The 24,932-nt window shown below is 41.1% G+C and overlaps 1 protein-coding gene across 1 annotated transcript; it reads right to left on the bottom strand.

Moving 5' to 3' along the window:
• Positions 1–1,491: 1,491 nt before the first annotated feature.
• On the bottom strand, positions 1,492–24,448 carry tmem86a (transmembrane protein 86A). The gene is made up of 3 exons (XM_054777259.1): positions 24,302–24,448; positions 10,420–10,684; positions 1,492–8,288 (listed from the first exon to the last, which is right to left on the bottom strand). Exons 1-3 carry the CDS (start codon positions 24,320–24,322, stop codon positions 7,861–7,863), a joined length of 714 nt encoding a protein of 237 aa, XP_054633234.1. The 5' UTR covers positions 24,323–24,448; the 3' UTR covers positions 1,492–7,860.
• Positions 24,449–24,932: the final 484 nt, after the last annotated feature.

Here is a 24,932-nt window from a genome sequence, read left to right as displayed (position 1 = left end):
AATTATTAAGTGGATATCTTTGACACTCACTTTGTAGCTCTTAACGCGGAAGTACAATTTGATGTATTTAAGTGTGCTCGGAAATTCCAGAATTTTCAGTCAAAACATGTGATTTAAATGACGTGGTGCCTTTGAACGCAACTCCTCATTGCTCATAATAACACGGTTAAAAGTCTGATTCAAATATTCTTCTATTAAAGAAACCAGTGTTAGGTAAATAGATATCCAGAGATATGTGTCATCTCTTAACTTGATTTCAATTTTAGGTTAATTTGGCGCTGCTAATACATACAAATATATACTGTATATAATACTGCCCTGTCGTTTATCTTTCTTTCAATAAAACACAGTAAAAATGGGCATATTTCAGACATGTTAATGGTAACTGTTTAATTTAGTTTGAACATGCAGACAAGTTACATTGGAATACATCACATAGTACAATTCACAGTTCTACATGTCCAAAAAGGAGTCGGAAGAAGCAAAGTTTATTTAATCCTACTCCCCATCCGTTTCACATCAATTGCAGTAGATTTGTTCACTTCCTGTATTCCAAATGCACTCTTTGCTAGTTTAAAATACATAGGAAAATGACAAGGTAATATGATAAGGTAATATGATAAGGTAATACAAGGTAATAGTGTGACATGGTCATTAATTATGATTAATTACGATTAATTAATTTGAAAAGCATGATTAATCTGATTTAAAAAATTTATCATTTGACAACCCTAATTACAATATTATTCAATATGACATATTACCATAACTTTAGGGGTTTAATTAGTCTAAAAAAATGTTTACAATAATATCGTTTAGAATCGATTTGTGCGACAATAAACATTTCAAACCACACCTACATTGTTTTGTGACGTGGTTAAATAAAAAAAGTTTGTTTGTCCAGTTATTGTACTTCTCTAAGTGATGGAAACTAAAAAGTGTATTCTGACACTGTACGCATGTGTAAGGTCACCAAGGCCTGACAGCCAAGGTGTGTGACATTGTGTGTGAGTGATGCCTGACTGCGTTCTGATTAGCAGCAGCCACGGAGGCCGAGGGGAGTTGAAACCGATCACTTTTATGCCGGCGTCATTCCCTTTTATTTTCAGTTTTGTGATGGAGTGTCTGAAAGGGATCCTACACAGACCTTTTGGAAGAAGAATGGGGCTCTTTGACGGTACAAGCTTGGCAGTGAATGAATGACACACATTTGGAGAAAACTGGCAAGTGGTGGAAAAATCAGACGAATGAAAGAGAAAAAAGGGAGAAAGAGCTTCATGGGGAGAAGTCTGGGTGGCCTTACAGAGGAGGCTTTCCCACCTCGGCCAGACAACAGAATGCAGCAGCTACTAGGACAGAGCTGTGTGTTGCTTCCAGGTTTTTTTCTGCCGTAATGCTGCATAACACTGCTGACACAAAAAAAAACTGTCATAAATACTGACATTTGGACTGCGGTACTTTGCTTCAGACAGAAGGAAACACATTGACTGGTGAAGTTGCATTGTCATTGCATTTATTTCATAGATATTCACATTCATAGCAGCTTCACTACAACAAAGAAACTATATTGTCTATACAGTCTTGAAATAATTCAATCACAAGTGAAAATCATGGACAATAAAGGAAAATATACAGCATAAAAATAAAAGGGGAACATTTTTTTTCATGAAATAAAGTTAAATGATACATGTTTATGGCTATTTGTGGAAAACGACTTTTCCATCAGGCCTATGCTGCTTATTTAAAAAAAAAAACAGCACACTGACAGTTTTGAAACACCTCTAGCACAATAAATGAAATAAAATAAAAATCCTCGCACTGATGCATTGCTATTGTCCTTCAATAATCATCAGTTGAACAGTTTGTAACTTTTAACCTGAACACTACAAGGGTTAGACCATCATAGCAGCACATCATAAAATCCGATTCATCTTAGAAAAAGATTGATTGCATTGCTTTTTCATAAAGTTAAGCCCAAAGTCAGTCATTTTTTGGAGTTGGAGGGGATTTGTTGAATGGGTAGCTTGAAGTCATACAATAAAGTGCAAAAGACTGTAAGAAGTTGTGTTAGAAACAGTAATGAAAAATGATTTTCTTTTTTTTTTTATTATGAAAGTTATGGAAAAAAAAGGGCACGGGTTCAATTCCCAGCTGGTTTTACGTAAGGATGGACATCCAATGTAAAAACTAAGCCAAAACCATTAATGCGATAGACTCGCTGTGGCTAAAGCCAAAAGAGAAAAAAAAATCCAATCAAATCATATAGCCAACAATTCTAAAGGAATCTGGTAACTGGCATAACCATGGGGACTATCAAAGCGTGGCACAGTGATCCTCCCATGAGAGAATCAATATTGTTGGGGTCCAACTTACTTTACCACTTTGTGGTGTTTTCTGCACACCTCAGACTCTGTTTACTCCCTCACTGTAAAAAGTACAAATCAAATCAAGAAAAATATGTTTTTCTTCATTTTTATCAAGCTGCTAAACCTTCCCTGAAGTCGTGTGGTGCCTCTCAGGGGTGGACCCGCCTCACACTTTGACAAACCCCTGTTTGTTCTCACTTTCTTGAGGCATTTCCAAATTACAGATACAAAAAAAAAAAAAAATCCCTTTCACGCCATATTTGGGCCGTGTTTGAACAAAATTGGCTGTAATTGTACACCATACAAATATTGAAAGGCAGTCAAAGTCTTAAAATATAATAATGACAAGATCTCAACTTTCATCATTGTAGAGGAGTGCTGTTGATTCATTTCATCGTGTATTCATAGTCACATTAAATGCAAAGGTTTCAAATCGTGGAACCCAAAGAGAGCAACATCAAAGTGCATGTAAAAACCTGTACCTTTATACTACACCAGCTACTGGTTCTGGATCATTACAACCCAAATGGCCTCCCACACCTCTTTCGGGTCCCTTTTGTCTGCTTGCACAAAGCTCAGAACAACAGAGCTGTTGATAGGCTGAGGTAAAGTGACGGTCCCGTCTGCCATCTGTTGGGCGGCTGATGAGAGAGAGGGAGCGTTCTCCTGTGTCACATTTCATCTCCTCATCCAATTCCAGCAACATTATCAGTCAACACCTAAACTTATTCCCAAGAGGAAAGACAGTAGCACACTAGCAGCACTGCCAAATATACTGTACTTGGAGAAATGACACTGATAATTTGCTTTGGTTATTTGTGCTGTACAGCAGAATGATAGCTTGCAGCTTTCTGACTTCAGCAGGCATAGTTGTGGGAACTTTCTGGAGTGTGGGTTGCCTAACAAAAATAACCGTAGAAAGAGTTCATCTTAGCCAAGAGGACACAGGAATAAAGCTCCTCATGCCTTTATTTGGCAGAGGGCAAACAAAGGCCTGCTTATATAAATTGCCTACATAGTACAGATGAGTAAGTATGCTAGACTCTTCTTTTTCCTATCATGGTTCTTCCTGAGGCTTGAGCCAAAACAAGCAGACAACTGCATAGATGAGGAAGAGTGGCGAGTGGGTATGAGCTGAAATGCTGGATGGACAGATTAAAAAGACAAGCGGTCACGCTGATGGGTCAGACTGACAAAGCAAATATACTAACAAGCCTGCTGACAGACCAAAAGCAGATTGAGGAACTTTCGGGCAAAACAGTAGCCAGAAATAATGTATTCACTGAGTCAGCAAATTGAAAAACTATAAGCGTCATCACGATGATCTGCCTGCAGATGACATGTGACGGCATAAAAATAACATACAGTATTGGTGTATTAACGGCGAATGGTCATTCACACCCCAAATCCGGGTCTGTTTCTTTCCCATTCCAGTTCGTTTTGCAAAATACAGCATACAATTTCTCTGTCAAAAACAACTCAACATGTCGTAACACTATGTAAGCAAATGAAATAAGTGTTTTTTGGGTGCAAATAATGCAAGAAAAACATTCCAGCATATGTGTATGTGTGCTGGAGTAAAGACACCACCGCCTACTGTGTTGCAACTGTGTTATTTTATCGGTGTGCTTTTATTTTGAAGGTCTGGAAGACTGGAAGCTGTGCTGCTCTGTCAGTACCGGAGAGGGTTTTATTTTTTTTTCTTCAGAAAAGTGAAATTACAGGAAAAATATGCAAGGGCGCCGGGAAAGAAGGAAAAAAATATACGAGTTTCCCTGGGAAAAAGGGACGGTTGAAAGGTATGATTAAAAAATTAGTGGTATCATTTTAAACCACTAATCAACAGGCGTGTACAGCAATTGTAATACTGTGGATACTAGAATGTTAATCTCACTTCATCACAGCCTCAGAAGACCTCGATTTGAGTGTGTTTTCCTTTTTTTTTGGCTTTGATGAATGAAAAAGAAGGACCACCCGAGAAGAGCGAGAGAAAATACACATTAGAAGTCACTTGAAGTAAGACTCCAGCTTTACCCGTCACTGAAGTCAGCCAGTTATGGTGATTAGTTGGCATTTAAGTTTTATTAACTTATTTTTACACTTTTGTGAGAATTATGAGAGTCCGGCTTTTAATAATATTAAATAATATTAAAATGTAACTTAAAAATAGCTTGTACAATTAATGAAGGTTTTCTGATGGCGACAGTTTGACAGCTGAATAGTTTAGTCCTATTTCTATTATTTCCGCTGGGAAAAAGTGTTTGGAAATGGTACGGATACTCAGTGGTTCTCAATTATTTTCTGACATGCCCCCCCTGACTTGAAATACTACTAAAACTGATAATATCTATTTATTTATCTGTACTGTACAGACTGAACTCGAAACTGAAACCAGGACAAAGCAACAAAATGAAGAGCTGTGAAACATGCAAGCGTATTTAAGGGCCTAAATTGCATGTTGAGTACGACAAATTTGTACATGTTGGCAGGTCTGCACTAACAGTGAAAGTACTCCCTGCCTCTAACAGTTCACCGCGCACTGCTTTAGGTCAATGTATACAGGCATCTCTTAACTGAAATGACCCAAAAGAGACTCAACGTCAGCCATAATGGAATTGACATGAGTGCTCGGGGGATTGTATAAAAGACTGACGGCGGTCATCACCACAGAGCGTCTGTTTAAGCGCACAGAGAGAACATAATGCCATAATATCCAGTAGTGTAATGATGACTCCATCTGTGATGGGTCACAGCATTTATGGCCTTAAACTGGTTGTAGGCAACACATGCACAAAAAAGCATGCGCATAATATACTCTGTATATAAGTACACGTGGACATCTGAAGACAGTTGCAATATTTTTTATATATAGTCGATCAGACACTTCATTTGCAGAGGAAAATGGTGATGCACTGTTTCCCACAGGACTGCAATTGATCTGTGGTATTCCTGTCATTTAGAGGGCGCTAGATCACGTCATTGGCATCATTGGCCCTGAGGCAAAACTTTCGAAATCCCGACTCATTGTTTGTGTGTGGACGGCCAAAAGTGAGCTGTTTGGTTTGTGTCATAAGAAATGTGCGACATTCTCTCATGTTATTCAACCTTATTTAACAACAGAACATGAAGTTATTGACATACGGGTGTTTGTTTCATTTTGTGCAGTGGCAGACACGTGTGTTTTCGCCTTATAACATGCACGGGTGATTATAAAAAACATTGTTGCTCTTTCCTGGGCTCCATGTGAGTCTGTGCTGATAGATAATAAGATAATGTACATGTTATTGTACATCTAATATCGCATTTTATTTATATTATATAATAACAACATTATTATTAATTATATTACAATATATAATATACACATATAATATAATATTAATTATATGATAATATATATTATATTAAGTATTTTATAATATAATAATAATGTTATTATTATTATGTCTGTATGTGTCCTGCAATTGGCTGGCGACCAGAACAGGGTGTACGCCGCCTCTCGCCCAAAGTCAGCTGGGATAGGCTCCAGCATACCCCCACGTCCCTAATTAGGATAAGCGGTATAGAAAATAGATGGATTATTATTATTATTTATTATTTACTATTGCACTACAAATTTGAGGTGATCTGTTCCATATCTATTTGTTTATTTATCCTATGTTTATATATTTCCTATATCTATATCCTATATCCTATATTTATTCTATGTTTTTATTTTTATTGTCTTTCATGTCTTGCCTTGGTTGGTTTATTTTACTCTGTGATGAAGTGATTAAGTTCATCATAAGAGGAAATTCACAAGAGAAATTCACATTTTTCCAGCAGCTCTGCAAAAATGTGAATTTCTCTTGGAGATGAATAAAGTATCTATCCAATAGATGCATTACATGTGCGACCAAGTCAGTTGTGGTACGTGCGTATGAGGTGTGTTAAGGAGCAGAGGTATGATGCCATCTACTGTACAGAGTTGTAAGGACAAGCTACACAGACAGTCACACTATAATGCGATTGTCAGCTGGGACAAACAGGTAGCGCCAAATCTAAAAAAGTATAAAATGAATGTACTGTATAGAAAACACTGTGATAGTATATAGTAAGATGGAATACATACAAGACAAACTACTTTTCATAATCCTCTTCACGAACAAAACAGCAACCAAAACAAAACCAATGGCCTAACTTGTAGAATTAGCCACTTGCCTTGTTTTCGTTCCTCAGTAACAACAATATACTTTCTCTTCAGTCAACATTCCAAAAACTGCAGACCTATGACAGCGTGGACTGCCTGATCAGTAACAATAACACCATGGGTTTTCTCTCACAATGTGCATTCACTATCTCTCTCATTCACTATCTACACTGATTATTCTGTTCAGGTCAAAGAAGAGCGGGGTCGGAAATGCTATCGAAGTTTGAATTTCTAAAGAACTAAACCCCATGAAGAGTAAGAATAACATTCTGCTGTGACACTGAGTAGTCTTGAATACAGCAAATTCATAAAATCCTACCTTCCACAAGCAAGCCATTACTCGCCTAATGAAAAAACTCGATCACAAAAGTGTCAGCGCACACTGGCCGATTCAGTCACGCAATTTTCCTCCCTTTTGCCTTCCCACCTCCTTGCTTTATTTCTAGTTTTTCAGTGGGTAGAAAGAACTTAGTCCGGTGTGTTGCTGAGGCTGTTGAATACCTTGAATAGCAAACCAAACAAAAGCAATGTGGTTGGTTGTGCGTTGAACGGAAGGGACTACAGCTTATACAACAGCTCCTGACTATAAAATAGCATCCTCAATACAGGGGGAGGACAGACTAGCATAAGGGACGGAGCCAAACATGGGCAGGTCTGTAATAAATCCCTTTTCTGAGACGACAAAATCTATAGTTGAAGCAACTACAGTAGTTGTCTTCTTTGTTATTGGCCAATGTCCAACTTTGATGGAGCACCATGACCTGGTTGACTGAGACGCTACATTACCAGAAGACAATGACATATTATGGAATTGCATGGACCAAATTAAGTTGATTTTTAAGTCTTTTAAGTCTTGAGTCTGGGTACGACGTGGTTTAAGTAAGGTATGTGAATCCAACACATACTGTAAATCCACACATACATTTGTGCCCACTCACACATTTCATAAATGTCCACAGTGACATTCACCCCTTGAACAACAAATAATTGCACCTAATACTTTGTCGAGCAGGATAACAATACCGTGCACACGTCGATGGTCACTCAGTTGCAAGAGGCATTTGAAGGTCAGAAGGCAGGTCGGACTGTTGCTGAGAGAGGCTGAAGATGATACGACCGCAGCGTCATGGTAAGAAAAAAGTGTGGGGCTATCGTACATGGCTGTGGTGCTCCAGTTGCTATGGTAACCATGGAGATGAGGGCTGAGGCTTAGGGATGTGGTAGTGAAATGTGTCCATGATCACCCAGGGAGCGACTACCACCTTGCCAGGCTCATAAGCAGGACGCCAAAGAGACATAGAGCCCTCATATCCTCTTCCTGGCAACCTCCGCATCCTGGCATTCCACAGCTGACAGGGCTATCAGCATCTGGGCGGCGTAATAGGTCGCCATGATGATGGCACGTGAGTGGGGCACGGGGAAGCAGAACTTGTTGACGGCAATAGTGAGGTCGGACACCATGAAGAGAACTGCGCCCAGGCAGGCCGACAGCTTGGTCCAGGTCCAGAGATCGTTGGCTAATTGCAGGCCTGCGATGGCCCTCCAGCCCATGAAGCCAATCAGAGCGATGTAGACGGCCACCAGGTAGGTAAAGGGGCCTGACAGGTAAGGGTAGAGGAGAAAGTAGCTCAAACTGGACACGGCCGTGATCACCAGGCCTGCACACACATTGAGGGGCTTCATCCCAAAGGCAGATGAGTAGAGGATGTGAGTGATGGCAAACATCAGAAGACCTGTGGAATCATGTAAACATGAGTTGAAATGTGACCTTACATCTCAGAAGTTAAAACCATTTGTCAAAGTATATCAGAAACCTGATTAAATAACGACACGTTAAAAAACTATCCGAGTGCTACCAGAGTCACTGGTCATACAGAGTCACAGCCTCTGTTGTCACCCTAAACAGGACAAACTGCATGGATTGGATGAATAGTTGGATGAATGCTGCCAAAAACTCCAGTGTGGGCTGTCTCTTCACCTCTTGTTGGTGTAAATGCAGTTGATTTGGTCCGCATCTGAGTTTGACTGCTCGCATAACTAGAACTTGATTAGAACTGACGAAAGAGTCTACGTGTGAAAGAAGCTTTAGTCTCAACTGCTGTACCATGGTCATCAAACACCATCAATTTAGAATCGCAGCCTATATAACCGCTACATCCATAGAGATTTAGAGAGGACTGAGGCAAAATTGCTATTGTCCCTTTATGTCCCTTAAGGTACAAGCTATATTAATGTAGCCTATAGGCCTAATTTCAAGTGCAATGTCGCTGTCACGTTGCTGTCTGCTGCATGAACTATACCCACCTTCAGTTCCTGATTGTTGTCATACAATAAATGTACAGTATTAAGATTTATTCACTTCCTTATGTTGCTTTCATTGAGCCAGGGTTGCATCACATACAATTAAGACTCCAAAGATCTTTTCCCTTTTAGCCAACCTTGGCACTGGTTGGCGTGGTAAGCCCTGATCTGCCTTGAACTTCCACTACAGGGTGTGTAGAAGGGATGGTGAGAGCGCCATCACCTACATAAAGAGTATGAAATGACACTAAGTGACACAGCGTAGTCTGTATGTAGATTCAGGAAAGAAGAAGCATGCAACACGAGAAAGACAGTTGGAGACATGTTTTATCTTCTTTTATCTTTTTTTAAGCTTTTTGAAGAGGACAAGGTTTGTTTGCAAAATCCATCCCTTCAATCCATTTTCTATACTGCTACAGTCATCCCTCGTTTATTGCTGTTAATTGGTTCCAGACCTGGCCGCGATAAGTGAATTTCCGTGAATTCAATATTAATAAATTTAATATTTTCATAGCGAGAAAGCTTGTTTATGACTTTCTCAATATGGGTTTTAATATTATTACAGTCCTGCAGACATTAAATAATACCCTGTCACTTTTACATTCCTATTATTCTTTGTTTACATCACATTGTGCAGGCTACGGGATCACTGTAGGGACATAACAGATGGCCGCCGCATGCATAGCAAGCTACTGAGGTATCTATTTAGCCTCTCCAATGTACTTATTCTAAACTTACAGTGTTTGTGGGGAAGAAGGACAAAGAAGCAAAAAACGTACCACTTCCACACAGAATGAGAGGAGAACCTTTTTTCACTCGATCTCAGCCATGGCATGTTGGCTGGGCTCTGCATTCTTATGTCTCCATGCCGTGTGAAAGGTAATGTAATCTAACATCATGTCTCATAACATGACTGATGCCTCGTGATGCCTATTTTTGGATTAATAATATGCCACAGTCAACCACAAAACAGTGAACATTTATTATTTCATTATTTGTTGAAAAACCACAATATAGTGAGGGAGCGATATTCGAACCATGCTGTAGCGAGGGACGACTGTACTCCAGTTCAAGGTAATTTGTGACAAGGTCGTTTGTGACAATTCTGCCAACCAAATTGACAAGACTATAATGTGTTTTAGTCTACCCTTCAAGTTACGTACCAATAAAAGCATGCTAAAAAGTTTCATGGCACTGACCACTTCCCTGTCACAGCTTTTGACTATGAAAATGCAACAACACTGTACAGGTAGAAATGGACTTAAGGTGATTGGACCTCTTCCAGGGCCAAGCAGGTACAGATATGTTATCAAGCTGTGAAAGTCAAGTGTGATGAGTATAAAAACAGCAGCTTTAAGAGTACCGGAAAACTGTACCTATTCAACCAATAATTTCTGTAAAACTTTGAATGGATTTCACTGCTTTTCAAGACACAATTGAACCACAGTAACAGCATTACGATAACAGCCAATCTAAGTAACACTTGTAACTGAATTGTTCTTTAAGGCATCCAATTCATTTCCAACTATGCAACTCAACATGTAGCGTACAGTATCTTCTCACCATGGACGAAGTACCCTTGCTCCTGCCAAATGAGGAAGGCGTCACCCAGGGCAGAAAAGATGAGGCCAGCCAGGATCTTGCGAGCACTGGAGTGAGCCCCGAGGAAGCTGAAGCCATGTGCCAGGAGAAACACCCAGAGGCAGAAGATGGGCAGACATTTGATAAGTGCACTAAACCAAGATGGACTTGAGGTTGGCAGCCACAGGACGAAATAAACACAGGTTGACTTGAAGAATGGCACCAGCTTAGGGCCTTCACTCTTGACCTGAAAGCAGATGAATTACGTTGATCAACATTAGAGCCTTAATGTGATACTATTATGTCTGTTGTTTTTATCCCATTTGTCTCTTCTATTATTTATTTAAGCCCATAAAATGATCACAGGAAACAACAAGGTCAATTCAAAATAATGTACTTCTCATAATGCACAAGAGTGGTTTGCGGTGTCCAGTCAGACATGCATGTGTTGTCGTGATACTGAAGTGAAACAAGTTTATGCAATTATATGACTCCCTATAACCTTCTCTCTTCCTCTTGTTTTTGACAAACTAAACACAACAAAGCCATGTTTCCTAATACTTCCAGAATCACCTGTGGTTCTGGGAATCGAACATGCAAAGGCGAAAACCAGTGTGTGGTTCGAGCAGATGACGACTGTTGTTTTTAGTGTGAAAGATGAGATGAGTGGGAGAGAGGGGGAAAAGGTGGTCACAGTAGTCACGGGAAACTCCATTCTTTTTACTGATTGGAGTTCTTATGAGTCACTAACTGAAGTGAATCGAGTACTCAATCCACTCGTCACAGAGCGCATACGTAAAAACACGCAAATGCGCTGGTAAGTCAGTGAAACATGAGTCTTCGTCAATCCGTGGGTCATTGAAATTTGAGTCTTCATCGAGCACCAGTGAGTCGGTGAAACTCACGGGCTGAGCGAGTGAATTGTTCATTTTGTGGAGTCTGTGATGGGCTAATATATTAATACAAATGTAGTTAGAGTAACAGTTACACAATTAGTGACATCTTAACCTTATTAATTTAGCCAGGAGTGTGGAAGTGAATTAATTAACGAAGACAGGTACCCAAGATTCCCAGTTCAGTAAAAAAAAAACAAAAAAAACTCGAGTTTTGAATGACTCATTCATGACTCGCCCATCTCTAGGTCACAGAGCAGTTGGCCTATGCCTGATACAAGGGGATGGATGATGAAAGGGCTGTTACTTGATGTCTCTCTCCAAAACCATTCAGTGGGAGCATTGAGCGACAAAGCTAAAGCGACACTTTGACTGAACTGTTCACAAAAGAGTAAGTGGGGCAGAAAAGAGGAAGCAGGAGAATGCACAGTGAAGGGACACTCAGAAGGATGGGCAACTGTATTTAGTATTGGACACATAGACGAGAGGGGAGAAACAATGATGGATCCTACAGTTTACTGTATTTACAATGAGGCGGGCATCTCTTGATTGATTGATTTTATTGAAAACAAACATGAACGCAGCAAGACAACAAGCAGCAAGTATTGAGCCCCTGAAAACCTATTAAATGAAAGCTGAAAGCTTCACTCACATCAGTATATAACCTATCAGAAACAAAATGCACATGAAAAGGTTATTTATAGTCCTGTTGGCCACGATTGACCCTGTTGTACTTTACGCCTGTCTGCTATTGTGTCTCCTCATCAGCAGTTCTTTCCTCCTTCCTGTGCAAGTCAGCTCGACTTCTCCCTGCCTTTCCCCCTTCACCAACACACTTCACCGTATAGCACAATTGTCCGCTCATGCATTTCCACATGCAGTGCATTCACACTATAGTGAGATAAGCATCAAATTAAACAGGTATACCCGACACTGACTTATTTACACAAACATTTTACTTTCTGCTTACACTCGACTCATGATACCATTTATTCCAAAACAGAATTCGACTGCGGGACGGCTGAGGGATTTTTCCAGGGATGAGCCACTGGATCTATGTGTACTGTGAAGTAATGCAACCATCATTTATTTTGCAAATGGCAATATCCTTTCTGATGAACTGTGCATGCCAGTCAGTCAGTCGATGACGATTCTATAAAATAAGCAGAAATGGCCATTTCAAATGAAAAAACAACATTAAAACAAACATGACTGGCCCATGAACAAATGACCTCATGACAACAACACAATCATCAGTGACTTGCAGGGAGTTGGTTATTCAAGTAAGGCAGGAAGTCAAGGGACTCTCATTACCTTTGGTCTAATTTATGCTGTGTTAGAGGAAAACAATGAATAGAGTAAGTGAACACACCAAAGGAAAACAGGCTTTGTGAAAAAAACACGACTACCTTAATTCATCATTTCAAAACTTTCAGCCTGAACTGTAATTCAATTCAAAAGACACAATTCTGTTAAAGTTGAAGGAATTAAGATAAAATACATTTGTACATACAAATGTATGTGTACAAATGTCATTTACAATGGGTTTGAATAAGTAAATATACAGTATATATTTTAGATATACAATTTATTGAAAGTTTGTACATGTTGACATTAAATTATACATACAATATAGTAAGTGTAAGATGATTTTGAGTGTGACTGTATATCAAACTGTAATATATATAAAAGCTGTTGAACAAGTGTGGACATCCTAAAACTACATTCGACATATAATTCGACATACAATATAACACAACACCATATATCACAAAGAGATTTACATCCCTAGCATACACATACTGTATGTAAATAATTAAGAATCAAGAGTTTGTAATAAGTGTAGTAGTGATTAGAAATAGCACTGACAAAAAAAATAAGGAAAAAAAGGGTGAAAAAAATCAAAACCTACATGGCCCTTTGTGAAAAAGTGATTGGCCCCCCTGTTCTGCCTCTAGCAGAAAGAAAGTAGTTGAGCTCTATCAGTCTGGAAAAGGTTATAAAGCCATTTCTAGAGCTTTGGGGCTGCAGCGAACCACAGTGAGAGCCATTGTCCACAAATTGCGAAAATATGGAACAGTGGTGAGCCTTCCCAGGAGTGGCCGGCCAACCAAAATTACCCCAAGAGCGCATTGGCGACTCATCCAAGAGGTCACAAAAGACCCCACAACAACATTCAAAGAACTGCAGGCCTCAGTTAAGGTCAGTGTTCATGACTCCACCATAAGAAAGACACTGGGCAAAAACGGTCTACATGGGAGAGTTCCAAAAACAAACCAACTGCAGACGAAAAAGAACATCAACGCTTGTTTTTTACAGAAAATATCTTGATGATCTTCAAGACCTTTGGAAAAATACTCTGTGGTCTGATGAGACAAAAGTTGAACTTTTTGGAAGGTGTGTGTGTCCCATTACATCTGGCGTAAAAGTAACGCCACATTTCAGAAAAAGAACATCGTGCCAACAATAAAATATGGTGGTGGTAGTGTGATGTTCTGGGGCTGTTTTGCTGCTTCAGAACCTGGAGGACTTGATGTGATAAATGGAACCATGCATCTGCTGTCTACCAAAAAATCCTGAAGAAGAACGTCAGGCCTGGGTTCTGCAGCAGGACAATGATCCAAAACACAAGAAAAACAAAATGAAGAGTTTGGAGTGGCCTAGTCAAAGTCCTGACCTGAATCCTATTGAGATGCTGTGGCATGACCTTAAAAACGTGGTTCATGCTGGAAAACCATCCAATGTGGCTGAATTACAACAATTCTGCAAAGATGAGTGGACCAAAATTCCTCCACAGAGCTGTAAGAGACTCATTGCAAGTTATCGCAAACGCTTGGTTGCATTTGTTGCTGCTAAGGGTGGCCCAAACATTAGGTTTAGGGGGCAATCACTTTTTCACACAGGGCCATGTAGGTTTGGATTTTTTTTCTCCCTTAATAATAAAAAGTTTCATTTCAAAACTGCATTTTGAGTTCAGTTGTGTTGTCACTGACTAATATTTAAATTTGTTTGATGGTCTGAAACATTTAAGTGTGACAAACGTGCAAAAAAATCAGAAATCAGGAAGGGGGCAAACACTTTTTCACACCATATACTGTATATACACATACATTTACAGCATAGAATAAAATATTAGTTTAAGAAAGAAAAGTAAGAATTAGGTGATACGCTAATGAGTAAGAGTAATATTCTGAAACATTTCTGAAACACTTAAGTGTGACAAACATGCAAAAAAAAAGAAATCAGGAAGGAAGAAACACTTTTTCACACCACATATATCTACATATATATACAGTGGGGCTAAAAAGTATTTAGTCAGCCACTAATTGCGCACGTTCTCCCACTTAAAAGATGAGAGGTCTCCAATTGTCAACATAGGTATACCTCAATTACGAGAGACAAAATGAGAAAAAAAAATCCTGAAAATCACGTTGTCTGATTTTTAAATAATTTATTTGCAAATTATGTTGGAAAACAAGTATTTGGTCAATAAGAAAAGTTCATTTCAATACTTTATATACCCTTTGCTGGCAATGACAGAGGTCAAACGTTTTCTGTAAGTCTTCACAAGGTTTTCACACACTGTTGCTGGTATTTTGGCCCATTACTCCATGCAGATCTCCTCTAGAGCAGTGATGTTTTGGGGCTGTCGCTGGGCAACACAGACTTTCAACTCCCTCCAAAGATATTCTATGGGGTTGAGATCTGGAGACTGGCGGGGCCACTCCAGGGCCTTGAAATGCTTCTTACGAAACCACTCCTTTGTTGCCGGGGCGGTGTGTTTGGGATCATTATCATGCTGAAAGACCCAGCCACGTTTCACCTTCAATGCCCTTACTGATAGAATGAGGTTTTCACTCAAAATCGCACGATACATGGCCCCATTTATTCTTTCCTTTACACTGATCAGTCGTCCTGGTCCCTTTGCAGAAAAACAGCCCCAAAGCATTATGTTTCCACCCCCATGCTTCACAGTAAGCATTGTGTTGTTTGGATTCAACTCAGCATTCTTTCTCCTACAAACACAAGTTGAGTTTCTACCAAAAAGTTCTATTTTGGTTTCATCTGACCATATCAAATTCTCCCAGGCCTCTTTTGGATCATTCAAATGCTCTCTAGCAAGCTTCAGACGAGCCTGGATATGTACTGGCTTAAGCAGGGGGACACGTCTGGCACTGCAGGATTTGAGTCCCTGGCGGCGTGGTGTGTTACTGATGGTAGCCCTTGTTACTTTGGTCCCAGCTCTCTGCAGGTCATTTACTAGGTCCCCCGTGTGGTTCTGGAATTTTTGCTCACCGTTCTTGTGAACATTTTGACCCCACGGGGTGAGATCTTGCATGGAGACCCAGATGGAGGGAGATTATCAGTGGTCTTACATGTCTTTCAATTCCTAATAATCGCTCCCACAGTTGATTTCTTCACACCAAGCTGCTACCTATGGCAGACCCAGTCTTCCCAGCCTGGTGCAGGTCTACAATTTTGTTTCTGGTGTCCTTTGACAGCTCTTTGGTCTTGGCCACAGTGGAGTTTGGAGTCTGACTATTTGAGGCTGTGGACAGGTGTCTTTTACACTGATAATGAGTTAAAGCAGGTGCAATTAATACAGGTAACGAGTGGAGGACAGAGGAACCTCTTAAAGAAGAAGTTACAGGTCTGTGAGAGCCAGAAATCTTGCTTGTTCGTAGGTGACCAAATACTTATTTTTTGCAAATAAATTATTTAAAAATCAGACAATGTGATTTTCTGGATTTTTTTCTCATTTTGTCTCTCATAGTTGAGGTATACCTATGATGAAAATTGGAGACCTTGCTCGTCTTTTAAGTGGGAGAACGTGCACAATTGGTGGCTGACTAAGTACTTTTGGAGTCAGTGGAGTCAGTGCAGAGTTGGTTATGGCTTTGGGGAAAAAAAATGTTCTTCAGCGTGTTCGTCCTTGTTTTGACACCGCCTTCTCTAAGGCAACAGGTTAAACAGTTCAAAACCAGGGTGGGAACTGTCCTTGACAATGTTTTTGTTGCTGTGCTGAGGCAGCAGGAGGTGTATATTTCCATCAGGGAGGTGAGAGGGCAGCCGATGATCTTCTGTGCTGCTTTAACTATCCTCTGAAGCTTCTCCCTGTTCGCCATGGTGCAGCTGCTGTACCATACTATGATGCAGTATTGCATCCGTCTGTCAATGGACAAGCGGTAGAAGGTCAGCATCAGGTTGGAGCCCAGGTTGTGATTCCTGAGGACCATTTGAGACAAGTCAAAATCATTGTGGTGTTGTCAGCAAATATGACGATGACGTTATTGTTGTGGGTTGGACTGCAGTCGTGGGTGTCAAGACAGCAGAAGAGGGGCCTCAGCACACAACCCTGTGGGGGACCGGTGTTCAGCGTGCAAATGGAAGAGCGGTAGGAGCCGAGTCTCACAGTATGGGGACGGTTGGTAAGGAAGTCCTTTATCCAGGCACATGTGAGAGGAAGGAGGCCAAGAGTTTTTGGATTGTATTAAAGTCTGAGCTGTAATCCACAAAGAGCATTCGGGCACAGCTCCAGGTGGCTCAGCACATTGGAGAGCTACGGCGATGCCGTCTTCTGTGGGAGCACCAGTCTCTGTCTCGAAGCACTTCATGATTATCGGAGTGAGGGCCACAGGACGATAATCATTGAAACTGGTGATGGGAGACTGGAATGGATGGTGGCTGATGATGGCTGATTTTAGGTAGGACGGCATGACTGCCTTGGCCAGAGAGAGGTTAAATATCTTGGTGAAGACAAAGACAAGCTGGTGCACATTGTCAGGTACTCCGTCTAGGCCAGCAGCCTTTTTGGGGTTCACTGCTACGAGCACCTGTCTGACGACGTGCTGTCTTACAATGAGTGGCGTGGTGCAGGAACCAGGTGGGGGAGGGTCAGGGTCCAGCCCTGCAGATGAGTGCTGCTGTTTTGCTGCCTCAAAGCGAGCAAAGAAGCAATTAAGCTCCTCTGCTAGCGATGCACTCAGGTCTGCTGGTGTTCCATGATGTCCATAATGTGTGACGTTTTGTATGCCGAGCCACATCTCCCGTATATTGTGTCTGGACAGGTGGGACTCTATACTTCTTTTATTGTCCGTCTGTTTTCATTCCATTCTTGAGGTCGGCTCAGGTAGCCCTGTACAGAGCCCTGTCACCTGACCTGAAGACAGCATCGCGGGCTCTGAGGAGTGTGCAGACCTGCCTGGCTGGTCATCCAGGGTTTCTGATGGGAAAAATTGGGATGGTTTTGTCCACCGTCACATTTCCAATACAGAACTTGACGTTTTCAAGTACCAGTCCGGCGAATGTTTCCAGCTCCTGATGTTCAAATATGTCCCAGTCTGTGTGTTCAAAAGATCAATCTTGCCTACTACTGAAATAAAGTCTGGTTTTCAAAAAGGAAAGTGAGAAACCAGTGGGAAGGAAGGCAAAAAAATGTACTATTAGAGCTGCGTTGAAAAACGGAAACAAAAGTTGAAACAAAGTATATGGCCGCTTTTGAGTTCAAAACGGAAGCAATTTGTCCGTTAATACCGTGACAATCAAAAATAGTCAGTGAAGGAAAGTGGCATTTATGAATGACGTGGTGCTGTACATAAAATTTTACGTCAAGTTTCTTTTCCGCACTGTGAACAAGTGTGGACTTGTTCACAGAAATATAATGATAGATTTCAATGCCTACCCTACAAATACATGGTGGTGCAATGCTATACGTGCCTGCATGAGAAGGCAAAGTAGCTTTTAAGGGTCAGTTAAGTCCGAGAGATGTAGTGACCACAGCTGCCAAGAGGGCCCAATGTGATTTTTTTTCACGGGGCTCAGAATTCCTGGCACCGCCCCCGGGTTTGTCCCTTAGTTTGGCCACAATAAAAGGCCTCTCCTAAGCATGAGCATGTTTGGGATGCTCTACACTGATGTATACATTATTTGAAGTAAATGGTGGTCACACCAGACACTGACTGGTTTTCACACTCGCCGAACATATGGTTGAACAACACATTTTAGATCGAGGAAAAGGCTTCTTGAGACGTCATCTGTACTTCTGTGTAGAAGGTGTCGGACGTTTCGCTCCTCATCCGAAGAGCTTCGTCAGCAAACTAATAAGTGCTGGTAGCTTAGGCCTTAAATACAGTAAGAGTGGGCGGAATTGGTGTGCCAACACCCTCCTCCTATTGGTTCGTTACACTAAGCCTGGGCGGAGCAGTGGTATAATCCTATCCTGTTATTCACACCTACGATAAAAGGGAAGTGTCGCTCCCTGAATTGGGTATGAACGACTCTGATACTGGCTTGTTAGCATCTATTGTTCTGGCTCGGCCCTGCCTTCACCTCATTTGCAAGACTAAGAGCTGTGGGTTTTGGTCTCAGTAACCTGCTGAACACAGGGTCCAAATTGAACCTCAAACCACCATTCCGATTCAATGATGGGTTCTGTTGTTTGACAAAAATAGCTTCCTTTACTCCTCTTTCAAACCATCTGTTTTCTTTGGCCAAAATCTTTACCTCGCTGTCCTGAAAAGAGTGATTGGTAGCTTTCAGGTGTAGATGTACTGCTGATTGAGGACCACTAGCATTGTCCCTGCGATGTTGATAAAGCCTTTTTTGGAGCATTTGCTTAGTTTCCCCAATGTAGTGCTCTTTGCATTCCTCATCTTTACAGTGGATGGAATAGACCACATTGCTCTGTTTCTGGTTTGGAGCCTTGTCTTTAGGATGCACTAATTTTTGTCTCAGGGTATTTACTGGTTTGAAATAGGTAGGAATTTTGTGTTGCCATAAGATCCTCTGGAGTTTTTCGGAGACCCCCGCTACATAAGGGACTACCACTCCTCTCCTTTTTGCTTCTGTGGGCTTTTGGGTTTCTTTCCCTACTCTCTTCTTTTGACATTTGTTAAAAGCCCACCGTGGGTACCCACAGGTTGAGAGCGCTCTCTGGACATGTTGTGTCTCCTTTTTCTTTCCCTCAGCACTAGTTGGTATTTGTTCCGCTCTATGTTGGAGGGTCCTAATAACCCCTAGTTTATGTTGTAGTGGATGGTTTGATTCAAAAAGCAGGTATTGGTCAGTGTGTGTGGCCTTTCTAAAGACCTCTGTAAGTAGCTGTCTGTCCTTTCCTATAATTACCTTGCAGTCTAAGAAGGCTAGTTGGTTTTCTTTAGTGTCCTCGCGAGTAAATTTGATATTGGTGTCCACCGCATTGATGTGATCTGTGAAAGACTGAATTTCTTGTTTTTTGATTATGACAAAGGTGTCATCCACGTATCTAAACCAGTGCCTTGGTTTTGTCCCTGAGAAGGATGTGAGAGCCTGTTTCTCCATCTCTTCCATGTACAGATTCGCCACTATGGGTGAGACTGGTGAGCCCATAGCACAACCATGAATTTGTCTGTAGAATTTCCCTCTAAACTGAAAATATGTGGTGTTAAGGCAAATTTCCAGTAATTGGCAGATGTGGTCAGCACTAAGTTTTGTTCTCCGATGCAGAGTTGAGTCCTCGAGCAGTCTCTTCCTCACCACCGAGACTGCTGCTGAGGTGGGGACAGATGTGAAAAGTGAAGTCACATCATAAGACACCAAAGTTTCCTCTGGCTCCAATCTGAGGTCTTTGATGCTCGCCACAAACCCTTTTGTGTTCTCTATATGATGATCAGTGTTGCTTACCAATGGGGATAAGACTGTTTTTACATATTTCGCTACATTGTACGTGGTAGAGTCAATGCTACAGACAATGGGTCTGAGGGGAAACCCTTCCTTGTGGATTTTTGGAAGGCCATAGATACATGGTGTAGCCTCCCCAGGGTATAACCTATGATACATCTGTCTGTCAATTAGTTCTTCCTTCTCTAACTTTTGGAGACAGTGTATGATTTCTTTCTTATACCTACTGGATGGGTCCCTTTTAAGTTGCTCATATGTGTTGGCATCACTAATTAGACTTGTTATTTTTTCTTCGTAGTCCAATGTGTTGAGAACCACTGTGCATCTGCCCTTATCAGCTGGTAAGATGGTGATGCTCTCATCTTTCTGCAGAGCCGCTAATGCTTTCCTCTCACCTAACGTGATATTGGACGGTGGTGGTTTGGCACTACTGAGAAGGGCCGATATTCTCAGACGAAGGTCCCCTGCCTCTGTTCTAGAAAGGTTATTGTTCCTGATGGCCGATTCAGCTGCTGTGATATAGTCTACTGTGGGTATCGTTTTAGGAGTCACTGAGAAGTTGAGACCCTTGGTTAATACTGCCTTCTCTGTCTCCGAGAGGCTTCTGTCTGACAGATTTTTGATCCAATTTTCTTTAGTATTGGTCTGATTCCCCCCATCCTTAGTGTTTACGACAAGCTGTGGTCGATTTTCCAATAGAAGTTTCTGGAATTCTGGAAAGTGCTACCAGCACTTATTAGTTTGCTGACGAAGCTCTTCGGATGAGGAGCGAAACGTCCGACACCTTCTACACAGAAGTACAGATGACGTCTCAAGAAGCCTTTTCCTCGATGGACAACTCCTGTACGACTGAGAGCCTACACAGAAACACATTTTAGAGTGGCCTTTTATTGTGGCCAACCCAAGGCATGCATGTGCAATAATCATGGAGTCACTATTTCCATCTGCACTAACCAACAAAAAGGCATTTTTAGAATGAATAATTAATTATGTGGGAGGGACAAAGACAAAGCACAAATATTCACTCTTTTCCGTTCAGCTTTAAATGCATGCACACACATTAAAAACAGCCATTGGAAAACAATGTTTTTCATGACAGTCGCCATTGAAAACGAATGCGTTCTTCCTCAACCCAAGCTTCATGATTATGGAAATAGTCGAGGTAGTATTTCACAAAGCGAACAAACCATAATACAAGATAATACAAGGTGTGTCTTAACATATATAAACACAGGTACAGCACTGAATGAAATCCCATGAAATCCCACAGGTCAGACAATACACATCAATTGTTCAGTCTGACTCACATGTTACTCAAGTGTCAGACAAACGATACATAGAAACTTAAACGACCTGTATAAATAGTGATGTGTAATATAAGGATGGCTGTGGCAGACACAGCTGCCTGTCAGTCATTTTCTTTGTCATTTGCATGTAACATCTCACAACAGTTTCTTACTCAAATGACAACGCACACTCTCTGGCTTGCAAATACAAGCAAGCAAGACTGACAACCAGTGTGACAGAAGATCATGATGTACAGTTATGTAGGACAGCATGGCAGCATTTACTGGCACCACCTTATAGCTAACCCGTGAGTTGAGATGGTATTTTAAACATGATATGCTATATGTTATAATCAGGGGTGGTTTGCATATCCCTGATTTATATAATATGAATACGTGTGAGGTAAAAAAAAAGTTTCAAAATACCACACAGAACCCTCATAAACATCCTCAGTTAGACTAAAAAAAGAATCTTCCTGTTTCTTCCATTAGGTGTCATCAGCCTGATTTGTTTGGCTTAGTTTTTACGCGGGATGCCCTTCCTGACGCAACCCTCCCATGTATCCAGGCTTGGAACTAGAACTATAACACGCAAATGGCAGGGTGTCCAAAGTGCAGCCAGTGGCCCCTTTTTTTATTGGCCTACGGCACATTCTAAAAATATAATTTAACAAGAAAACTGGACATTATCCAAACCATAATTGTGGAATACTTGGTTGGATACTTAGGTTATTTTTATATTTTGCTATATTTTCACAAAAAGCTTCTAAAATATACTTTCAAAGAGTGCCGTTGTCACATACACAGAGTGAGAGAACAGAGCAGAGGGACATACAGTATGTGTCATTTCTGCATGCTTTTTGCTGTCATTTTGACAATGGTCTGTACCTTTGGTTCACATAGTATTCACATTTGACCTCAAGTGAACCGAACCGCACCAGAGTTCACTTGCAAGCGGACCAAAACCCATCTCTCAAGCGGTATCGGTCCGCTCGTTTGATGTACGTTCGGATGATCGTGTTCACACTTGACTAAACGAATCACACTAGCAGAGGTTCACTTGAACCGAATCACACACAAAATGCCGGTAGAAATTGTGTACGTTGTGTTGACATAAACATTTGTCCTTAGGTGAACTTGAGCCAGTGCCTCTATTTCAGACATCACATGCCGCTACTTTCCATCTCATTGTAATCCAGAGGCCTTGGCTGGGTCTAAATTAATTTGACAAATTCACACTGCTTGTCGCTATGGGAACTGGTCTGGCTGGCATGCATTCTTTCACACAGGCTGCCCTCACAGTAATCACACTGGCTTCACATGAGGGACCAAGTTACAACACTCCATCCTTCATGGCCCCTGCTAAGAGGGTAACCTTTCATTGCAGCTCAGTTGTTAAGTAAGATGATGCTGGGGCGAGTTGAATTATTCACGTTGCTGACACAATTGCTTTTTTTTAACTGCCACCTTCCCTCTGTGACACTTGGTCAATATTGGATGGCATTACTAGGCTCAGCTCAGCTATGCACTTGGGATTGGCGTATTGATCCAAATATTGATTATATCAGTACCAAGGGTGGTATCGACACCGGATCATCATCAGCTGCCATGAAATTACAGATCGCATTAGCCCTGGCGTGGTCTCTGGCAAACTTTTTGCACGTTCCAAACGTCGCAGCTATAGGAACAAGTCCCGGGCCCGGGGTGTCGTAGCTATGCTGGCGTTTCAGGTGGCTGATAAGGTTTGATGTGTTGAAGCTCAATGTTTGAGGATTTGTTGCAAGTAGTACGTGAAATGTCTTCCTCTGACACGGTCCCACTCCATCAATAATTATCGGTCCATGCTGGTACAATACTTATCGTGCAACCTTAATTAGCATAAATGCTATGACTCTGTTATAGGGTTGGGCATCAAGTCTCGTGCATCGACTGGAACGAGGACTAACATTGCAGTTCTCTCTGGATCGTTCAAATTTTTTTAGTTCGATTCCTAGTTTTGATGCGCACTTTGCTGACCGGAGGAAATAGCCACAAACACCAATGAAGAAGAAGCCAGGGAGCACCAACGAAGAAGAAGCTAAAAAGTTTGGCATGATTAAACACCTCCAGATTCATGCTGTAGAAATAACAAGAGCGCCCCATCTCTCTCTAAGCAGTCAGAATCAGGGAAGTCAAACAATAAATGACGTCTGTCTCATGCCAATGTGAGTATGGTCCGTCGAACAAAATGCGGAATCTCAAAGCTTGACGAAAAACATTATCAGTGAAGCATAAAGACATGAACATGTATAAATAAATTGTGGACTTTCTTACATTGACACACGTATGCTGTACATTTTGTCTGTATCAGCACATATTTATGAATTAGATGTGTTTTCTGCTGAAAAAGGCACATTTTCTGAGAATTAATTTTTTAAAATATGTAATAAAAGAGAACCAACTGTCTTATATTACTAAATTGTTCACAAATAAGTCCATTGATAACAACATTTTTTGCTGAAAATTGTCCTGTATTTTATTCTGATTACAATCATTATCAACAATTTAAAGGCAAAGTCACAGAATTATTCAACGATCTTGAAAATGTTCAAGTACGACAATATCTGTATGGGCAATTCTGATCCTGTATTTACTCGGTATTGGATTAAAACCAAAATGTACACTATCAACTATAGTATGTAGAAGACATGAAAGAACGCCGAGCAGCGTACAGCGCATGCGTCATTCCGATGCACGGGAAAGAAAAACACACAAAAAAGGTTGTCACATGACATTTTCCCTCTAGTCAGTGCTTTGCAGAATTGATGGAACCGTCCCGCACTTGCTGCTGGAACTTGCCACTGTCATAAAAATACCTGTACGTTAGCAACGTAATAACGTTGGCATGACATTTCCCACCATACACATTAATAGACAGTGGGAACACAGTGAAGCCTTAAGCATGTATGCGTTCATTTTCGGGAACACTACTAATCAAACAACCGTCGTTGCGGAAAACGCCAATGCTAGTTTGGACGTGATACTCACCACAGTGACCGGAGAAACCATCTCGATAACGGATTGTGAAAGCGAAAGATAAGTAGATATTTGTGCTCAGTCCTCTTGTTTATGTTCTGTCTGAGAGAGAAAGAGATGCCGATTGTTTTTGTCCTCTCTCCCGTGGGCGGGCTGATGTCCGGTAGGCGGTGAGCGGCCTGTCACTACTAGCCAATAGAAGCAGAGAATGGTCGGATAGTGGGCGAGGCAAATGTGATGGACGCCCAGATGGGAGGAGATAATTTTATGTTTACATCAGGGAGCAGATGGCCTTTTATTTACATTTGACAGAACTTCAGCTCGTTGGTCATCTTTGTCTGGAACATCTTAATTAAACACTTACTAATGACTTATTAACACCTTATACTACTCATAAACGTCATTTTATTAGAAATTCTAATCTTATACAATAAATGGTGGCTTAATCAGCTGACTCCTGAATATAAACCTCAAGAAATGGTACACATTGATTGAAATACAATGAATGGAATAGACTAAAGCTTCAACGCAGCTGACTAAATGTAAATGCTGAGTTTGGACCGGAGTACCTAAAATACATGTACAGTAATGTTGATTTAATACGAGGGACATACGAGGGAGAACCCCACTAGGGGGCGACCTC

This window comes from Dunckerocampus dactyliophorus, chromosome 5 (genome assembly GCF_027744805.1).
Source record: "Dunckerocampus dactyliophorus isolate RoL2022-P2 chromosome 5, RoL_Ddac_1.1, whole genome shotgun sequence".
NCBI lineage: Eukaryota > Metazoa > Chordata > Actinopteri > Syngnathiformes > Syngnathidae > Dunckerocampus > Dunckerocampus dactyliophorus.
Note: the sequence above shows the minus strand (reverse complement) of the source record. Positions and strands in the feature narration are given on the sequence as shown.